Consider the following 22,370-nt stretch of genomic DNA (forward strand, 5'->3'; position numbering starts at 1 on the left):
TCGTGTCACTATGAAGGATCAAAACCAGACCCCTAGCTAAACTTGAGCTGAGATTCTCTCTCTTTCACATTTTCTTTCTCTTGATTCATGGCCATACATGTTAATTGATCCAGGTTGGCCGTGCCATTGACAAACAAACCCCAACTCCTGATTGAACTCGGACTAGAACTTTTCTCTCTACTGAACTTTCTCTCTCTACAAGGCCTTCTCTCTCTATCTATACTTTCTTTCTCTACTTTTTTTGTCTAGAGATGTTAGATCCAGATATGGTACCTCTCTCAGTTATTTTAGATTAACCCTGTGAAGGGCCCTGATCCATGGCCGCGGGCATCCCGCTAGCCCCCACCTTGGCCTTTTTCAGATTTTGTTAGAATTGGTTACCCTAATCTCTATCTAAACCCATGTATCTAGTGCAAGTGTGATCAGATGAATTCTGCTTTGATTGGATCGACTAGAGTTTCGAGCACTTACCGCTCGATCAACCCTATCTTTCTTTATTCTTATAAAAAATGAAGCCCTATCTCTCTTTATTCGGGTCCCAATTGACTTCATTATGGAGGCCCTAAACCGTCCCGGTATCCAAGCAATAGACTGAGCCATTACTTCAGCCCTTGTTAGATCTTTTAAAATTTGGCTACTTTTGATCTTCACCTGCCTAGTTGAATTTGTTTTGCTTGGACCCACTTGGGCGGTCATGCACTACCACCTGACCAATCTGATTTGGGCATGAGGCTGTATCCCCAATAGTAGTTCAATTTTGACTTTGCTTGACTTCTGAAATGATAAGCGGTAAATAACCTAATGTTTCAAAGTATGCTTTCCAAATTTTTAGTAAAATAAAAATTATTTGATTAAATATTGATTATAATATCTATTTAATACTTAACCAAATAGGTTAGACATGTTGATATTATAATAGTAATCATTTTAAAATATGTTATGTATTATGTTTTGAAATTTTAAAAATATGAGTGGACAAATCATGAAAAATCTATTTTATAAGTATGTATTCTCAGTATAGCTATGATTTGAACTGGCTTCGCTAATGGAGATTGTTTGTTGGCCCTGTCGACTTATAATTTATGAAAAACTGATTTCGACACCATGCCACTGATGACTAAAATAGTAGTTTTTGGGACACCGTGCTACCGGTGATTAAGAATAGTGATTTTTAGCACTCTGTGCATTCTGACTCATGCCACTGGGTTACGTGGCCATAGCCTGATTTTTGATTTTTGATTTTTGATTTCTGCTTCTAGCATTTTTTGTGAAAAATATATTATATTTCAAAAGAAATTTGCATTATTTGAGAAATAATTTATTTTTTCAGTCAATATTTTATGCTTTTAACTAAATTATTTGAAATTCTTTGAACCTATTTTAGAGTATTATGTTGCTTACTAGGCTAGTGTAGCTCATTATTATGTTTCTCTATTTTCAAATTCGGATGCATAATTGCTCAGGACTTGGGGAGTGCACTAGTTTTTTCGAGGATACTTTCAGTCATTAGAGGGTTAATTAGTCTAGTTAAAATATTTTATTTGATCTATATTAGTAGTTAACAAATGTTGACTTATGTCATTTTGGAACTATTGTAAAAATTATTTGGACAAGTTTTTGATTAAATAAATTTTCGTGGATTATTATTGTTTTGATATGATTTCCAGCCTTGTATGCTTGTATGGTCCGCCATATAGGCATGCAGCGTCCGTTCTGCTCTGGGTTCGGAGTATGGCAGTATAAACCTGGTTGGCTAATATATCATTTATTCTTGCTATTTGGTCAGAAAAAGAATCACATATCAAATTGCAGTAGGTGGCAGAGGCATGCAAATGGTATGAGTTCTATGCTTCTGATGAGGAGGATGAATAGATCTTGGTGTCCTCGTACCAGTAGTTCTGCAGGTTCTGAAACTTGCTAAGACTTTTCAAGTTCATTAATTGTTTTTTTCATAGTTATAAATATTCATTTTCACTCATTTTCTTCCTTTATTCTAACCTTGAAAAAAGTTCAGAAAAGTAGTGTTTTCGATGTTCCCGTATTAATGCTCTCGTCCTTGTAGGTATACTTTGGACGGACGTCCTTAGAGAAACTATATCTTGTTATTGACTTTGGGGAGAATATTTAAGACCATTGTAAAACCCGACCTTCAAGGAAATTGGGGTTGGCCCATTTGATCGGCCGGGTTGAATTTAGCCTAAAGCATAAAAAAATTCTTTTGGGCTCATAGGCTAGCTCGAAGTGGCCTATGACCAGCCTAGTCCCATGGACTTGTGGGCCTGTCCGAAGGGGACGAGGCCCAGCCCGACCATGCCTGTGCCACAATGCAGTGGATACCCGATTTTCAGCAAAAAAGAAGGCTTTCCAAGAGCAATCCGAGTTTCAATCGAATTCAGATATCTTGCCTATTAATCCCCTCCCCCTCCTTTGATTTCTGCCACCAGAATCGCAGGTATCGCTGGAGAGGTGAGAGCTCTTCCCCTTCTTCTCTTTCTTTTTTTGGTTTTAAAGCTGCTGCTTTGTTGAATTGAGCCGACAATCGCTGGAATTTCTTCCGAAATAGAGGTGCCTGTTTTGGCGTTCTTCTTTCGAGTGACGCCGCCACCGTCTGCTGGATTCAGCCAGATTCTGCCGTCGTCTAGGACCCTCAGAAAGTGTGGTCGTTGATCAGTGGGCTGACCAAGATCTAGACCGAATTGCCTTCCACCTTCTTCGAGTTCTTCATCCATTTTCTTGTGCTGGCCAGTCACCATCGTCGACGAGGCAGTGGCCTACGGCTGCTTATGGCCACCATCGTCGGCCTGGCCACCATCGCTGCTGCCCGCTCTGATCCAAAGAAGAGATGAAGAGACGAGCTCTCCCCTATTTTAAGAAGAAGAGAGTCTTCTCTCTCTTCTTTCTCTCTCCTCTCTTGATTTTTTTTCTCTATGGAACTTTTTCTTCCTACTGGACTTTCTCTATCTACTAGATTTTTTTCTCTATCTAATCTTTCTCTCTCTATCTTCTCTCTCTAGAGATGTTAGATCTAGATATGGTACCACTCTCAGTGATTTTGGATCAACCTTACGAAGGGCCCTGATCCGTGGCCGGTGGGCGACGCACCAACCCCCACCTTGGTCCTTTCTAGATATTGTTAGAATTGGTCACCCTGATCTCTATCTAACTTCAATCTCTATTTAAACCCCTGTATCCTAGTGCAAGTGTGATCAGATGAATTTTGCTTTGATCAAACCGAGTGGGGTGACAGGCACTTACCGCTCAATCAACCCTATCCTTCTTCATTCTTATTGAGCATGAAGCCTTGTCTCTCTTTGTTCGGATCCCAGTTGACTCCAAGGTGGAGGCCTTGCACCGTATTGATACTCAGGTGGCAAACTAACCTAGTTCTCAAGCCTTATCATGTACCTCTAAAATTTGGTTACTATTAATCTTTATTGAGCCATCTAAATCATAGCTCATTTTGATCAGTTTAGTTCACCTTGTTTGGACTGACCTAGACAGTCCAATACTATCACTTGATAGACCTAATTTGGGTCATGAGACCATTCTCCAGTAGTGTTTAGTTTTGACTTCGCTTGACTTTGAAATGATGATAAAATTTATAATGTTAAAATACTTGCACTTGACCAACTAACTAGAGTGAGATTTTGAAGTGATAAGAGGTAAATAACCTAATGCTGTAAAGTGTGTTTTTCAAATTTTTGATAAAATAATAATTATTTGATTGAATTTGATTATGATATCTGTTTTATACTTAGATAAATAGGTCGGATACGTTAATATTATGATAGTAATTATTTTAAAAATATATTATGTGGTATGTTATGAAATCTAAAAAATATGACTGGGCAAATTATGATAAATTTATTTTATATATATGCATTCTCAGTATAGCTATAATCTGACCTAGCAAATGAAAATTATTCGTTGGCCCTGTTGACTTATAATCTATAAGAAATTAGTTTTGACACCACATCACCGATGATTAGAATAGTGGTATTTGGACACCGTACCATCGGTGATTAATAATAGTGTTGTTTTTGTTCTGGCACTGGGTTACATGGCCATAGCCTGATTTCTAATTTCTAATTTTTGTTTATGGTAGTTCTTATAAAAACTATAGTATATTTCAAAAGAAATATGCATTATTCGAGAAATGATTTATTTTTCAATCAATATTTTGCACTTTTAACTAAATTATTTGGCATGCTTTGACCCCACTTGAGGATATGTAGCTCATTATTATGTTTCTCTGTTTTTCAAATTCGGATGCATGATTGCTTGGGACTTGGGAAGTGCGCTAGTTCGTTCGTAGATACTTTCAGTCATTGGAGTTTTAGTCAGTCTAGTTAGAGCATTTTCTTTGAGTTATATTAGTTAATAACACATGTTGACTTATATTGCTTTGGAATTATTGTAAGAATTATTTGGATAATTTATTGATCAAATAATTTTTTAGAAATTATTATTGCTTTGATATGATATGCAGCCTTGCATATCTGCATGGTTCGCCATATAGGTATGCAGCATCTGTTCCTCTCTGGGTTTTGGCGTGGCACCATGGTCTTGAAAATAATTCTGAATCGGTGCAACAATTCTTATGCTTCATTTATTCTCAAAGAGAATTTGTAGATGCTGATGATAACTATTCAGCATATTGTGAAAAATTTTGCAGCCAACATAAACGCAGATGCAGGTTTGAAGACAGGCCTTGTTTTCATCAATTAAAAATCTAAGAGCTCATGGTTGAGTTGGTCTCAAAGGCAGTGGCTTGCTCGCTAAATATGGGAAGAGAGAGCCATGGCCTGTGGCTCGGAAGGTTGGTTTAATGGTTAACCACAATATCTTTATGAGACGTGAGTGGGTTAATCATGGAATGTTTGTTAATATTTGGGATCGTTAGGGCCTAGTGTTTGTCCACGTGGATCACCATCTAATTTCTGATTGGTCCTAGCTAGAGTTTTTTTTTTTTTTTGGTGAAAGTCCTAGCTAGAGTTTCAAGTTAAGCTTCTTACCCAATCTAGAAGGGATGTTCTGAATCCTAGAAGGCAATCTTGAAACCAAGGCCCCCAGGCCTTCCTCCAAAGATTACATTTTGATAGGCCTCTTCTCACCTTCCAACCGCAAATCTCTAACAAAACCTCTCTCATACCGTAAACTTTTGGCGCCCAGCCCGTGCACTAACTACTTCTTCCCCCTTTGCCCTCTACTTTAGAGGCTAGGAGTAAAATTTTCTGCGTTTTATTTGGTTGGGGTGTGTCAACTTGATGATTCCTAAAAATTATTTGTCTAAAAAAACAATTATAGGTGCAAAAAAAATTTATCATATTTAGTTGGTAAAAAAATTACTTTAAAAAATAGTACTGAAAAAAATTACTATGTTTGATTAGAAATAATCTTATAAAGAAATATTGTCAAATTTCCAACAATACTTTTAAATAAATAATTCAAGTAATAACATTTTTTCTCAGTCCACTTGTTAATTATTTGTGGCCTATTTACATAAACACTATTAATATTGGATATTTCAAATATTGAAATATATTTATAAAATTTAGTAAATATTTTAAAATTAATTATGCATATATTAGAAAATATATTCCTTATTACAAATAAAATTTATTTGTAATACAAATAATATATTTTTATTAACAAATCCTATGTTAGAGTTTTTTTGATAACTAATAAATATTTGTTAATCATTTACCAGTAATTAAAATTTATTAATTAATTATTGATATATTAAATCATTGACATTTATAATTATCATTAATCAATATGTTAGGATATTTATAATATATTTTTGTTGAAGGCTTTTGAGAACCAAAATATAAGAGTGCTGTAGTAAAGGCTAAGAGGCTGACCATTGCTACTTCAAAAAATAGAATTTAGTCTCAAGATCCTGCCAGATGTTTTAGATGCGAGAGCCCTATTATCAACGAGAATGTACATGGCTCCAAGGTGTAAACCGTTTCGCATGCTCATGTGGGAGGGGGGCATATGGGAAGTCACTGCAGCTTCCCTTATTTTATCATTTCGGTCTTTGTTTCGAGTCCCTATTTTATCTTCGACTGCTCTCTAATTAGCTACGTTATTGTCGATTATGCCATCACAAGCTTGAAATATAATATTATCAATTATCCTATCACGGATGGAAAACATGACTATGGTTAATCTAAAGTTGAAATAATTTGATATATATCATATGCACTCTTGAAATGAACGGATGGGTGAGGGCATTGGATTAGCTATGTTAATAAAGTTTGCCTATTATCGGCATAATTGATTGCCCTATCATGTGCAAGAAATGTGACACTATTTATTGCCCCATCGTGAGCAAGAAAGATGAAGGTATCGATTGCTTCGTCATGGATGAGAAACATGACATTTTTGGTTGCCCCATTACAAGAGAACGTGATCGTTACCTGTCTAAAGTCAGAAATAACTTAAATTACTTATGGTCTACTCTTGAGATATTGGTCGAATTCGCGTCTTATGTTATGATATGATTATAAATTGTTTATAATGACCTACTAATTAAAAAAAAAACATTTATTGTCTACAAAGTAGTGAGAATAAAATTCAAGTTCTGGATGGTTGGCATGTGTATTTCATGATAATAATGGATTAATATTATTCTAATAACTATATTTGTTATGGAATGTTTGTTGTTGGTCATCAATTTATTTGTTCATTTATTTATATTGATGTTTGCATTTGTTTGAGGATTCTTATCGAGTTATTGCCTCATGCCAGTTTTTATCTTTCTTTTCATAGCCACATGATTCTTAATACTTGGTTGAGATTTGCGGTCTACTTTATTAGTGAGAGGTGGAACAAATTTACAAGATCTTCAATACCATTGGATGTTTGGACATTGTAGTTGGACTATTTTTTGTTAAAATAATGGGCTTTAATTTTATTCTCGGAAGTGGTGATTTCATTGATGTTTTGTTCATTCAATAAACGTTACATATTTCTTAGAGTTTTATGCCATACAAAGTGCAGCAGTGTCACATGAGTGAGTACAACCATGTAATATGGCAAGGCAATTGTTGCTTAACTTCTAAAAGGCTATCAGGCAAGCTTCCTTTCTAAAGTACTCTTAGGCTAGTCTCAAATGATCCTTTTCCTCATCTTTTCTCTAATTTACTTACCCTTGTCTGATCGCATCAGAAACTGAACACTGGACAAATTATCACAAAACCTTAGTCATTTGGGCCCAGAGCCAGAAGCTCTTCTGCCATCAAGTGCTGAAGAGATAGCCTTCCACTCCCTTGCTCTGTTTCTTCACAGCCACTGTCCAACAGTCGGCTTTCTTATAACACTGCTCCACAAAATCCTCGCTGCTGCTTCTAAACATGCTACAATCCGCAGCAAAAGATATCAAGTAAGAGGAAACAGTTGAACTGAATGCCATGCTTCAATTCACTCAACACCACCTTCGACAAATCTCCAATGGAAGTTTAATTCATTAAGGATTACTATAGCTTTATGCAGCTCTCTCTCTCTCTCTCTCTCTCTCTCTCTCTCTCTCTCTCTGTCTCTGCGTGCGTTTGTGCGAATTTAGCGGGACAAGTCTCATTTTTCTTACTTCAGCACTAAATAGAAGCATCCGGTTTCTGAAGATCGTGGCCAGCTTGGGTCCATGAGTCTCACGTGCTTCCACCTCCACCTGACAATCATTGTTTATAAGGATTCGAAACAACAAAATTAGCAAAATCAAAGAATGAAGGGGCCTGTATTAGCAAAATCAGTTTGTTGACGTTTATTTACATAAACAGTGAGGGCCCGGTCCATTGACCGGCCCGTTCACGGTTGGGCCAGTGGGCCGGCCCAAAGAGGCCTCAAACAGGTTTACGCTAACTTCTTAAATCTGTTGAATGTTTTATGCAACTAGTTTTGGAGATTCAACCACAAGTGCTTGTTGATTGTCAAAGACGACCTCAAACAGGAAGAGGCAGCCAAGGTGGGTGATGGTGGAGATCAATGACAACTCAATATTCAAAAAAAGCTGTGCAACATGCTTCGAGTAGAATTAAAGTTGGCAATGATGTCAATGGCCCAAGCCCAGATAAAACTGCAAGTAGGGTCCATCGGTGCAAGAAACTGATGCTGCAAACAGTCAAACAAAAACAATGGGGAGCTGCTATATGCCAGAAAGAGTTTCCAATGTGTTGGCTTCTGAAATACGTGAAGTACGACCCTTCTATGTCTTAAATTCTGTTAACCAATCAGGTGTCAATTGTCTGCATATTTCAGAGATGAAGGATTGCTTTCATTCAAGATCTGAGTGGTGGAGATGATCAGGCAGTGCACTGTGTTTGCTTTAAGTTGGAAGTGCACTCGACAGACCTGGTTTCAAAACCAGGTGACCTTGGAAAGCAGGATGGGACAGTTCAGCAGCCATTGGGTATTGCACTGTGTATTTATTTTTCATATTTCTTACATCCCTTGGCAGTTCAGTAAATGAAAATTAATTTCTTGCAGGATCCGACTTTACCAGGAAGCGTTCTGATCTCAGTTTGAATAATGAAACTAAGCTTAAAATAGTCAATCAAGATAGAGTTGCATCGGCTCACAGCTCAGCAGTGAAAGGTAGGTGCTCATTGTTCCTGTTTTGGTGCTTTTTTCACCGACTCATGGAGTCCTTCCACTTTCGCCATGCCCAGCAATGCGAGTACTCACTGCAACTTTAAAAAGGGAACTTGTAGATGCTGATGATAACTATTCATCATATTGTGAAAATTTTTAAAGCCAACTTAAACGCAGATGCAGGTTTGAAGTCAGGCCTTGTTTCCAAAATCTGAGAGCTCACGGTTGAGTTGGTCTTTGTAACCAAAGTTGTGTCCCAACTTACCCCTGTAACAATAATTATTTGGGATAGCTGCAGAATTTTCATGAAACATATGCAAACATAAACAGCAAAAGAAAATACGGTGCATGCCTCATTCTTTGTTAAAAGTAACTTCAGCTTTACAAAAGAATTTATCCTGACACTTCTTTATTTAAAATTCGAGTCTTGTGATATTGTACATAGTATCATCATTTAATTTGGTCATTTCATTTTTAAAAAACAAATCCATGAGGCTACAGTTGTTGAGAATGTCCTCTTTCATGTTTTTGCCCACATTTTTTTATTTTTTTATTTTTTGCTCTTTATCATGTCATTCAGGCTACTAGAATTGACCTTCTATTACCAGTATTCGTTCTCTTTGGAACTGTTGCTTGCCTTCAGGAGTTGTACAGAATATCATTCCGACAGTTTACGTTTACATGGTGAGTCTGAGACTAATTTCTTCTTTATGGCGGCTATGTATTTCATTGGATATGGGCATTGCCGTGGGATTGAGAGCTCAAAAGCTGTGGCTTGCCCGCTAAAGATGGGTAGAGAGAGCCATGGCTTGTGGCTCGGAAGCTTGGTTTAATGGTTAACCACAATATCTTTATCAGACGTTGAGTGGGTTAATTATGGAATGGTTGTTAATATTTGGGATCGTTAGGGCCTAGTGTTTGTCCACGTGGATCACCATCTAATTTCTGATTGGTCCTAGCTAGAGTTTCAAGTTAAGCTTCTTGCCCAATCTAGAAGGGAATGTTCTGAATCCTTGCGGGCAATCTTGAAAATTAGGTCCCCAAACCTTTCTTCAAAGATTACTTTCTTCTGATTTGACAGGATGTACTCATGTTAGAACTATATGAATTACCATTTTCACTATAAAAAAAATTATATTTTGATAGGTCTTTTCTCACCTTCCAACCGCAAATCTCTAATAAAACCTCTCTCATACTGTAAACTTTTGGTGCCCAGCCTGTGCGCTGACTACTTCCCCTTTCCCCTCTACTTGTGAGGCCACGAGTAGAATTTTCTACGAGTTTGTTTGGTCGAAATATATTATATTATAGGATAATTTGATAATTTATGAAAATTATTTATCTAAAAAGTAGTTATAAAAAAAATAAATTTTATCATATTTGGTTGGTAGAAAAATTACTATCAAAATTAGTACTAAAAAAAGATTACTATGTTTGGTTCAAGGTAACCTTATATAGAAATATTGTTAAATTTTCAATAATTCCTAAATAAATAATTCAAGTAATATTTTTGTTTTAGTCTATTCATTTATTATTTATGGCCCACTTACATAAATACGGTTAACATTGGATATTTCGAATATTGAAATATATTTATACAATTTAGTAAATATTTTTAAATTAATTATGCATATATTAGAAAATATATTTCTTATTAGAAATAAATTTTATTTGTACTATAAAGAATATATTATTATTAATAAATCCTATGTTAGATTTTTTTGATAACTAATAAATATTTGTTAATCATTTACCAGTAATTAATATTTATTAATTAATATATTAAATAATGAATATTTATAATTATTATTAATCAATATGTTAACATATAATATATTTTCGTTGAAGGCTTTTGAGAAGCGCCCCCATGTTTTCATTTTCTCTGCGCAAAAAATAAACAAAAAATTTAGAAAGTTGGCATGCAAGTCGATTTCCTCCAAGCAGCGTCGCAGCCACGGTCCGCTTTCCTTCTCACTGAGTCCATATAGGACTAGAGAAAGGCACGACATGCAGTACCTTGGTGCTTTGGAGAGCTCATACATTTTTTTTATGCTTTGGAGCTAGTACCATTGATTTCATTGATGTTTTGTTCATTCAATAAACCCCGCATATTTCTTAGAGTTTTACCTCATACAAAGTGCAGCCATGTCACATGCTAACCAAAGTTGTGCATTTGAGATGCTATGGAGTCAGTTTCTAGGATTCGTAGGGTCTGCAACTTCACTTAATCACGAGTGATTGGTTTGAGTAAAAAATCTTACCAATTAATTTAAAATAACCTTGTCAAATTAGCATATGCAGTTTGCATAAATTTGAAGGAATGGAATAGAGAAATCTATGTCAAATGCACCTATAATGGTATTCAATTGTTGGAAACAGAATTTCTAAAAATTGGTTAACAGATAGTATTTATATAAAGTTTCTATTTCTTTTCTGTTTTAAAGCTTAGCAAAGATATAAATATCATCTGATCATAGAGATTCAATGAAAAAGAGGAAAAAATAAAATTTTTATTTTTTTAACAATTTGGGGAATGGAAGTAAAAGTTCCTTTTGGTTCTCTCTGAAAATGACCTTCTTTTGTGAGCCTATTTATAAAGAACTCCAAAGAAAAAGAAGAACTTAGTTTTCTCATGTATCTTCTTTTGAAATGTCATAGATCCTTTTTAACAAGCCATTGGCAATAAGTATCATTGAGAAAAATGAACTTTATGTTGAGATCTTTTTGAAGCTGTGTGGAGCTTTGCTCTTGCTTTTCTTGGAAAAAAAAAAAAAAGAGAAACATGAACTTTATGAGAGGTTGAGATACAGTTCAGTGAATATGCTAATATTAAATCGAGGAATGTACGAAGCTATTGTTTTAAGGATGCTACCGAAGAAACAGCAGGAAAGAAGATTGCATCAGAATATTTGCAAGTTGAAGTAGAAGTTCACGTGTCAAAAGCATTATTAAATACATTACAGAAAATTAATAATTCCATTAAATCTAAAGAAACATATGATGTGGAAATGAAAAATAAAAAACTAATACAACTAAGAGTTCCATGGTTCCATAAGAAATAGCTAGAAATGTTGCCTTGTGTATATTAAAGAAAGCCAAAGAACCTTATTGACTAAATCATCACTTCAGTAAACACCAATTAAAGTAATCACCCTGCAAGACAAGAAACACCACAGTTGTTACTTAGATGGAAATGATAAAGTTATTTGCTCGATTCTTTTTTAGATAGTTCATAAAGCATGCACAACTTTTGGCACAGTGGAAATTTAGCAAATAAATAAAAACCCAGCCTTTTAGAAGGAATTAAAAATAAATTCCTTGATGCATTGAATGAAGAAAAAACTCAAAACTACCGATAACCAAGATTCTTTCAATGATATTCATCTTTACCCACATTGTGGATTCTAAATGAAGGGTGCATTTAGATTTACTAAAGTACCGACAATATATTAGTAGTTGGCATTAAAATTGAAATTGCAAAGTTATCTATAATTTGTTAAGGAAGAGTCGTGCCAGATTCTTTGCAATCATTTAACCGGAACTGTCTACATTGAATAGAACATTCCAAATTTTTGATTTTCTCTACCAATGAATTCAATTTTTTTAACAAATCTAGGTAGATAAAGTCATGATTGGAGCTTTAAAAAATGAAAGCGACGAGAGAATTAGTGCATGTTGCTGTGTCATTTATGTAAGCAGAAGAAACATAGTAACAACAATCAATTGTTGGATTGGTAGCTTACCACCTTTTGACTAAATAAAAGAGATCACGTTAAAGGAGTCATAGTATCACAGCGACCGTAATAACAATCATTTTTCCCTGATGTTTAGAGTACATATTTTGAGTTTTTCAATGTTTACTTTCTACTTTTTCTAACTGTTCTTGGCCGGTCCGAGGTTTATGAATGGTGTTATCAATGTCTTAATGCATGAGGTGTTGTAAGCGGTGGGTGGAGTTATCATATCCTGTCATCCAACTATTTGTATTTTACAAAAAAAACAACTAAAAATAGTGAAGATCAATCTCCAGAAAGGTTAGAAGTACTTGGTTGAGTTCAATGCTCTGTTTTCTTAAGCTAGATAAGGGAAGAAATTTTAGAATAAGAATTTTAGCAATTAGAACGTTCGAAGATTAGAGAGAAATAAATCAGAATATTCCGCATGATATTATGTCAAACATGTAGCGTGCTACAATTACAAGCTTTAAGCGTATTCAATCATGCAAGAAATTTATTTCATTAGTAGGATCTCATGGGATGCAAATAACAGAGGAAATAGAGGAGAGAGGGAGCGACTTACAGGTACTGGTGATATTATGTTGATATTATGTCATGGTCACTCATCTTCGAAAATAATGGAGGGAATGTGTCGGACCTTACATCTGACCCTGTCATTGAACTCACGGGGCATGAGATTCAACTTCAGTTCTCGAAGTGTGGTCACGTGCTGCAATCCCTCAGGAAGCATCTTCAACTTTTTGCAGTTCCAGATAGTTAAGTGGGTAAGGCTGGGCATCGCCCCAGCCTCTACTCTCCATTCCTCTAAATTGGGGAGACTTTCTAATATCAAGTGTTGCAGTCGAGGAAAGCCACCTGCAGAACACAACATGCTCTTCCCTACGAATGCATTTATTTCCACTTCAAGAAAACTGAGGCTCGGAAGCTTCTCCAGCACCGGCATTGGGTCTTGCTTCAATTGGGTTATGCTTAATTTGAGCTTGGTAAGGTTTGGTAGGAATTGACTGCAGTCTGGGAGCTGCTCCTGTTGTTCGAGTACCAACTTTCCATCCAGCTTCAATGAACGGAGCTGGTGCAGGTTTGGTGCCCGAGCAAAAAGGACGTCCCCAGGGATTGGAGAAAATTTCAGATTCAAGGAGAGGAGACTGCCCATTTTCTCGAGTGCTTTTCTGAGTGATTCTCCATAAGTTCTACAACATGCTTTGTAAATCGCCTCCCTAGTAAAGCCTGGTGTAGTAACCCATTTTTTGATGAATCTTATGCCTAGTAAACGGACCATATCCATAGCATCCAGACCAAATTCAAACTTCTCGATTTGCAGAGTCTGCAAGTTCTTGTGATCACCACTTATCGGTGCACTTAGAAACATATTTATATTAATATAGACATGCCTCAGCGTCCGGATTTTCCAAAATGATTTCGGAATCCATAAAATTTGGGTCTCTCTCACATCCATAGTCTGCAGATTCAGGAGATGTCGGATGGAGGATGGCAGTCTTGTCAAACCAGTTCCTCTCAATCCCAGGTATTGTAGATGAATCATGCTGCCGATCTGTTTCGGTAACTCCTCAAGATCTCTTGCGCCCTCCAGATCCAGCACCCTTAATAAGTTTAACCCATTCAAAAATCTTCCCTCATTAGTCAAAATTAAACTGAAGCCCAGCAAAGTCCGGAGTTGCCGTGAGAAAACAACAGCCTCCTCATTTATACGATAGAAAGCTGCACGATGACTTGATATACTATCAGATACTGCCATGTTGTCACTGCTGCAAACTTGAAGAAATTCATCCTTTTTGGCTTCTTCAAGGCCAAAGTCACGCAACAGATCATGGATGCGTATGTGGCTAACCTGCCCACGAGCCTTGCTTCTCCGGACAACTTGGATCATGCACCTCTGCACCAACTCATCCAACCAATCCCATGCGGTGTCTTCCATTGTCTGTCGCTTCTCTTGCAGCATGAAACCTTCGGCGACCCACAACCTAACTAATTTGGAAACAGAGATAATAGAGTCCGCTGGAAACGCAGCAATGTATAGAAAACATGGTTTTAACCGGGACGGCAAGTCGTTGTAACTTAAACCCAATATTTGGTGGCAAGTCTGAGCTACTCTCGACCACTCATGGTAGCTGCGATCTTCCTTTGACAGAAGGGCCCCTAACACCACCAGTGCAAGAGGAAGTCCACCACACTTCTTTGCAAGCTTCTGGGCCAATGCCTCCAAATCAGTTGGGACATCTTGTTTTGGTGGAAATGCCTTCCTACGGAAGAGATTCCAGCTCTCCGTGTCGTCTAAAAGGTGCAGTTCATGTGGAGGAATCCATGGCTCGGCATGTCTTGCAACCTCAATGTTACGTGTAGTAAGCAGTATTCTGCTACCGTTGTTTCCATTAGGAAAGAATGGATGCATTTCTCTCCAAACATCAACACTCCATACATCATCCATCACGACCAAATACTTGCCGTCTCTTAGGAAATCACAGAGCTTCTCTCTCACTTCTTTTTCACCCATCTGCTCTAAGTCTTCTTTCTTCTTTTTGATTCTCATTACTTTTTCCATGATGTCCTTGACGAGCTCAATACCTCGGTAGCTCTGAGAAACTGAAACCCAAGCAAAGGTATCGAAATGTTTTGTAATTTCTTTATACACTTTTCTTGCCAGGGTGGTCTTGCCTAGCCCACCCATACCCACTATAGAAATTACACGTCGTGCTTTCTCATTCCCATCAAGCAATCGACTCACTAATTCTTTCTGATCATTCTCGAAGCCTATAACATCAATGTCATCATCATCAGAGCGAGGAGAGGATTCTCTGAGTGATTGCCAACTTTCATCTACGGCACTACTTTCGCCTACTGCACTACTTTCACCTAGATTAGCAATGCGATATGTGGCTCTGCTCTCAGTGATACCATCGATCTTCTTCACTATTTTTCCGATTTCAGAACCAATTTTATGTAGGGTAATCAATTCACAAGGTTTGTGAGAGTACCTTGAAATGGAGCCCATGAAGCCTCTCCTTTGGTGTCGCCTCTCGCCCATGTACTTGATGCTGCCTATGACGTCTTCTATTTCATATGCTACACCTCTCATCTGCCTTATCCAGCTCTCCATTCTTGCATCTCCTCTCTTCCTTCTGGAGTCTGCATCTTCGAGGAAACCTTGCAGTAGCTGGAGTTGTGTTTTCACCCATTCGATCCGATCACGCACACCACGCACGAAAGCAGCTTCTTGTACGAGGAGGTCGGCAAGCTGAGACATGACATTGGAAACCACAGACTCAGCCATCTCTCCTTCCCTCTCTCTTACTCACAGGAATAAGGTTCCAGACAATACGGTCAAATGGAGGAGCCAAGAGGAAGAGGAAGAGGCCTTAATCTCTCCGGAGCAAGAGCTGATGCTTTCCGTCATCAAACATAATAATAAAAAAAATCTGGTGCTTTCCTTGAGCAATGGCCATGGAATTTTCCTTTTTTGAGGCAAGAATGCAGGAAGTGAGAAACCTTCCCCAAAATTTATTAATTAAAATTCAACTTCAGGACAGCATCTCACCTTTGGGAACAACCTCTCACCTTGGGGATAAAGTTCACTAGAAGTGCCTTAGCAAGGGGGGCTTCCAAAGATAAATCTTTCAAGAAAGAGGATTCCATTTCCATGGCTCGCAATAGCTAGCCATGGAATCCTAAGATTTAACTTTGGAAGCCCTCCTTGCCAAGGAACTGCAGACGAACTTTATCCCAAAGTTTAAGATGCTGTTCCGAAGTTGTCACGAACTCGTATACAAGAAGAAACACGGCATGAGGCCCAGCCTACGTCAGATACACCAAGCCTATGATACACTTTATCCCCAGTTGTCATCCTCCTCCTCGAATCATAGTTTGTCTGCAGTCCGAGCATACATTAGATAGGATGCGGAATGGCAGATTCAAAAGAGAAAATCAATTGTAAGAGCAATTTGAATGCCGTTTTCTACCAAAAAAAAAAGAAAAAAAAAAGAGAAAATCAATAGCAAGAACATTTCTTCTAACTTTTTATTCTTTTTCCCACGAAAGAATAACATTTAGATACCATAAGCAAGTGATGATGATCGTCATCATTTGCTCATAGACAGGGGCGGCCCAATACATTTGGGGGCCTAAGGCGAACTCATTAGATAAGGCCTTTTTTTATTATTATTTAAATAATAAAAAAATTTCTTAGAGTGAAAATTGTCTATGGTGTGTGGTAGTTACTATTAATCAGCTCAAGTCATGGTCCAATCCAAATGGCTGCCTCCACACTCTGAAAATATTTCTTAGAGCGACCTTGGAGTAATATTCCTCAGGCTTTTCTGGAAAAAAAAATAGAAAACAAAATTAGGGAAAGAGATTTTACCTTTCATAGAACTCAGTTGCGAAACGAGATCCATTGTAGCAGATGAACCAGAGCAAAATAAGGATTAATATGTCTACCAGAGTTAAGAAAGCCCACAATCCAGAGTATCCTTAGTATAATATCATAGGAACAAAAACTCCAAAAATACCTCGGTAACCCATGAAGAAACCTAGAAGGAAATGGTGGCGATTCTGTGATATGAAAGAGAAACGAAGCAGCTGAAGCAGAGCAAAATAAAGACCAGCACATCGCGCTTAATATAAAAAAGGGGGGAAAACTTTCATGGATTAAGAAACCATAAAAATTACAAAAATTTGATGCAATTCTGTAGCCCTTGCATGACACTGAATAGAAATTTCAGACGGAGTCAAAATTATAAGAAAAAGAAGTGAGACACGGCGGATGCAAAAGCTCAAGTAGTGATTCCACGGTAGGTTTCTTTAATTCGCCGAATCAAACAGCAGAACCTCAAAGAAAGAAAAAAAAATAGAGCCGTAATGGATGGATGAATCCGAATTAAAGTAGGGAAATATTGGATGAGAAAGGATACTGAAGAGGTAGCGCTCCCACCAATCGAGCATGTAGAGGCCCATGATGGAAGAGCCTCGGAGGTCGGAGGTCGGAGTCGGAAGAGCCGAGCACGGCGAGGAAAGAGGAGCGGTGCTGGCGTGCTGCGGTGGAGCTTGGAGAGGACTTCGGAGCACTGAGAACCGAGCTTCCGAGTCTGCTGAGAACCAGAGAACGGGAGTCGGGAGATTGGAATTTGGGAGAAGGTTCACCATCACTGGTTCAGCAATAAAAAAGAGAGCACTGGCGGCAGAGAACTGAGAAGGGGGGAGAGAAGGGGGGAGAAAATGCCCGTTGCTTGTCATTTGTCAACTGCCGTAGCCGTTGCGGCGTTGCCCAGCCAGCCTGTCGTCGGGGAGACGCCGAAGGCCGAAGGGGATGCACTGTAGCGGCGTCGCGTCGTCCTGGCTCCTGTCCACTACCCAGCTACGACTAGCTTAGAAGCTATTCAAGCTAACAGAGGAGTAAACTCAGTAGAGGACAACCCGATATACTAGCTCAGCGGCTCAGCCTATGCATTAAATTTAAAAAAAAAAAAAAAGTGCGGTGGGATGGGGCCTTCCCTGGGTCGGGGGCCTTAGGCGACCGCCTCAGTCGCCTAAGGCCCGAGCCGCCCCTGCTCATAGATACTATAAGCAAATTGGATAAATGCAAATGACTTCTTTAGGATTAATGGAAAAAGCTTGAATCGAACTCTACCCCATCAAATTGGTGTAAGAAATTTTGGTTAGTGGGAATGGGAGAGCAGTTGCAGAATTATTTTGAGCGGCCAAAAAACTTACTTAACGGTTGCACGGAGTAAATGGCTCAGCCTTTGGGCGGAAGCCGCTTTCAGATTCACAGAAATCTGAACCCAGTGGACTTTACTACGAGTTGCATCAAGGATTTAAGATTTTCATTGAAAGCTTGTAACTATTATTTTATATTTAGAGCACGTTTTTTAGAAGGCATGGAATTTACCCCAAAATCCGTCTTTTATGAATAAATATTATCCAAGCAAAACTTAAATATACAAAAATAGTTTACTCATATCCTTGTTTTTCTTTTTCTGCCTTTCTTCTTTCGTGGGAAAAAAATAATTTTTTTGCCTTATGTCAGCAAAAAATTAGAGCATGTACTATATGCACCACTGTGGTTGTGCACACTATCAATGGCCGAGGTATATTACAGTGGGCCAATAACTAGGGCGAATGCACAATAAATGGAGCCCATGCTAACGTGTTTTTTTTTTTTTTTTTGCTTAAGAAAAGGGGTAGGGGGGAGGAAGGGACAGGCCCACCCCCGCGTAGCAGCCCCCACTGGGCCCCCGCCCCGCCAGGAGAATGTTCGATGCGGGCAGAAATGGCCGTGTGTTGGGCACCCCGACCGGTTTTACTCATACCCTCCCTACCCGTGGGCCCGGCTCAGCTACTCCTCTGAGCTCTGGCTCGAGTCCCACGTGTGAGTACGTCACACCCGGCACCACCCCGGCTACTAGCGGTTCAAGAGCGGTCCTATACCACAAGTCCAAGCAGTGGCCAAAGTAGTGAGCTCCGGTCCACAATTTAATGGTCGCCGCAACGATTCGAACTTGGGACCTTGTGGTTAGAATTGCTGCCCAGTACCACTAGGCTACCACCTTGGTGGCCATGCTAACGTGTTTCAGCGACCATTGGCGTGCACTTGCATGGCGTGTATGCAATGCACACGTGATGCTCTCCTTTTTTTCTGAGAATTTTTTTTTTTCAAAAAAAAAAAGTTTTTGACCCACGACATGGTGCTTTTTCTTTCTTTATGTTTTAAAACATCTTTTTACCTTCTCTCTACTTCATAGGGGTTGTATTTTTTTCGCGCAGAAGGATTCACCTTCTGAGGATCCACTGATGGATCGCCCACCACATATATATATCCATACTCCAAATGCCATCATTCATCTGCCTGCACAGATCTCAATGCAACCAGCATGTGATGCAGGGATGGATTGGAGTGAAGGAAGGTGAATTTTGTCTTTATCTTTTTTCCTGTTTGTGTTCAAACTCATCAATCTGATGTTCTGCTGTTGTTTGTGTAGAATATTAATAAAAATTATTTCCTGTATTCATGTATGATTATCTAGGTTTTCAGCTTTTGCTTAAATAGAGTTTGATGAGTTACAAAACATGCCGTAACTCTTAATTGCATAAGTAGCCATTGTTTTCCTAGGGGATCAGTAAAACTTGCATTTTGTATTGCATCAAAGTTGATCCTGTAAATTATCTTTTTAACTTTTGCTTGAGCAGTAGTGTATAATGAGCTGAATACGTGTCGCTGTTCGTTAGATTGGAGGTCATTAGCTAAATTCTGCGCAGGAAAAGTTACAGGTTGCAACATAGTTGGAAAAGCTTCTGCAATTGTAGAAAATAAACTAATTTATACCATTTTAGGTGTAAGCGCTTTTTGCTTGTCCCTTCCATCGCAATCTTTTGCCTTACAATTCCTAGCCGTTGCCTTTCTCTTAATAAATTGCATTTACTTGAAATACGATGACAAAATTTATTTTTATTGATTCATGTGTAATTTAATTGAGATGTATTTCGAATTCTAGAATTTTTCCCCAGAAAAAGGCAAGAGAACGAACCGATTCATGAAATGATTTGTTTTGAGCTAATTTATAATTTGTTTATCGAAAGAAACAGATAACTATGAGTGAGTGCAACCATGTAAAACGGCAAGGCAATTGTTGTTTAACTTCTAAAAGGCTATCAGGCAAGCTTCTTTCTAAAGAATTCTCAGGCTAGTCTCAAATGTTCCTTTTCCTCACCTTTTCTCTAATTTACTTACCCTTGTCTGATCGCATCAGAAACTGAACACTGGACAAATTATCACAAAACCGTAGTTATTTAGGCCCAGAGCCAGAAGCTCTTCTGCCATCAAGTGCTGAAGAGATAGCCTTCCACTCGCTTGCTCTGTTTCTTCACAGCCCCTGTCCAACAGTTGGCTTTCTTAGAACGCCGCTCCACAAAATCCTCTCTGCTGCAAAAGATAGCAAAAGATATCAAGTAGGAGGAAACAGTTGAGGTCATTAGAGTTCATTAAGGATTACTTTAGCTTTATGCAGCTCTCTCTCTCTCTCTCTCTCTCTCTCTCTGCGAATTTAGTGGGACAGTCTCATTTTTCTTACCTTCAGAGTGGAGAGCACTAAAACAGAAGCATCCAGTTTCTGAAGCCAGCTTGGGTCCATGAATCTCACGTGCTTCCACCTCCAGCTGACAATGATTCTTTATAAGCAAAGATTCGAAACAACAAAATTAGCAAAAGCAAGGAATAATTGGGCCTGTATTAGCAAAATCTGTTTGTTGATTCCTCTTTAGGCATCAACTGATCAAAGAGAAATAGAACTAGTACCAATGGTTGAAGAAATATGCAAGGCATATCATCAGATTATACTGAGTATTAAGAGGATTTCTTGAGCATATGTAGTTTATAGAGTTCACTAGTAGGAACGTAATGAACATTTTCCACCACAGCTAAATTCTGCAAGTAAAAGGATATAACTGTATTTTGGAAGTACTTGGCATTCAAATTGGAATCCATGGCATTCATCTCTTCCATCAGTGACTCATAGAGACCTACAAAACTCCATAGGAAAAGTTTTCGCACCAGAATAAAATATCGTGGCTCAGGAACAATATCATTACATGAATCCATCAAAAACAGATATTTATTACATTTCTATAGCACCTATATATTCAAATCCTAAACTCCTTAACACCCATACACAATTTTAACACATTTTCAGATTTTTTAAAGGTTAAAATTTGGGAAGATTCTTAGAGTCTTTTAAAAGTCCCTAAAACAAGAAGTTTGAATTTTGGCCGGTTAGAAAATAAACTAGTTATGCCATAATCTATGTTTCTTATATGAAGTTCTCTATCGAGTAAATTTGTGTCAATATGATCATAGTTTGGCAAAAGTTGAATAAGGAAAGTTTGGATTTTTTATGTTTCACTGTCATTTCATTTTCTAAAAAAGGGCTTGGAGAAACTAGAATTTTTTAACTTGAAAATTGGTTTTTAAATAGAAAAAGAAATTGTTGAACATCAAATAACTCTCTTCTTCACTTTTTTTTCTAGTTCTTCTTCTGCTTGCATTTCTTTCTCTTTCTTCCCTTGAAACTAAACCCAACAGCCTGTAATTTGTCCATAGGCTACAACAATAAGCAAGAACAAAAATGAAAGAATTCAGTCCAGAGAGAGATTTAGCTCTGTTTAACAGAGCACTTCAATCAAAAATTTAAAAAGAAAAAATCAAGACAGAGAGAGAGGGGCCAATTGTCTGGATCCTTGAGGTTGTTGATTTCAAAGAAGTCATAGGATCACAGCCAGCAGTAATGACATTGATCGTCACCGGTTGTTCCAAATACATACCCTGATTTTCTCCATTTTTGGTTTTTTCATTTCCGAAGTGTTCTTGGTCGACTCCTTCCTTTGTATTCATTAAATTTCTTTTGTGAACTGGATGACAGTTTTTCTCATATGGCAAGGAGAAAAGAAACAAATATTATGGCTCAGGAAGGTTATGTCAGACATAAATAATAACATGCTAAGATTTAGAATCACAAATAATACCGTATTCAAGTTTAAGAGATATACCTGCGGAAGACATATTGAATACGTTCCTTAATCACCTGAAATAATAGCGGCTGGATCTTTCCTTCCTTGCTCCTCACAAAAGATAGCCGTCAATGGGGCAAGCAATCAACCATATGGAGAGGAGAGGGGGACCTAGCCTATATATAGGAAACATAGAGGAGCCTTCCCATTAAAGGCTCCATAACCCTAATTGGGTTTCCTGGCCTACATACCAAAAGTACCACAATAAATAGGACTCAATCCTATATATCCAAGGTGCACCAAAGCCCATAAAACAAAATGATCACACATCATATTGGGCTTAACCATAGTACCATTCTGAGCCATACGTCTAACCCGTTTTATAAAACAAAATATGCAATCAGTGTAAGCCCATATTTTGAAATTATTCTAACATTCCCCACTTGGGCGAACACGGATTGTCATATTAATTTAAAAACTTTGTTTTGAAAACGACTCTCGGGTTAGACTACAAAAGTGGCCACA

The 22,370-nt window shown here is 37.9% G+C and overlaps 1 protein-coding gene and 1 long non-coding RNA gene across 2 annotated transcripts; both read right to left on the reverse strand.

Moving 5' to 3' along the window:
- Window positions 1-12,930: 12,930 nt before the first annotated feature.
- On the reverse strand, window positions 12,931-15,621 carry LOC120104176 (disease resistance protein RPP8-like). Its single transcript, XM_039114803.1, has one exon. It carries the CDS (start codon window positions 15,619-15,621, stop codon window positions 12,931-12,933), a length of 2,691 nt encoding a protein of 896 aa, XP_038970731.1.
- A 1,055-nt stretch (window positions 15,622-16,676) lies between these two features.
- On the reverse strand, window positions 16,677-17,510 carry LOC120106179. Its single transcript, XR_005508405.1, has 2 exons — window positions 17,258-17,510; window positions 16,677-16,780 (listed from the first exon to the last, which is right to left on the reverse strand). It is a non-coding gene; the product is annotated as an uncharacterized LOC120106179 (long non-coding RNA).
- Window positions 17,511-22,370: the final 4,860 nt, after the last annotated feature.

The sequence above is a fragment of the Phoenix dactylifera genome, chromosome 1, assembly GCF_009389715.1.
Source record: "Phoenix dactylifera cultivar Barhee BC4 chromosome 1, palm_55x_up_171113_PBpolish2nd_filt_p, whole genome shotgun sequence".
Classification (NCBI taxonomy): domain Eukaryota; kingdom Viridiplantae; phylum Streptophyta; class Magnoliopsida; order Arecales; family Arecaceae; genus Phoenix; species Phoenix dactylifera.

Excerpts from the sequence above, each read along its gene's own strand:
- LOC120104176 (XM_039114803.1), bottom strand. The coding sequence starts at position 15,621 with ATGGCTGAGTCTGTGGTTTCCAATGTCATGTCTCAGCTTGCCGACCTC.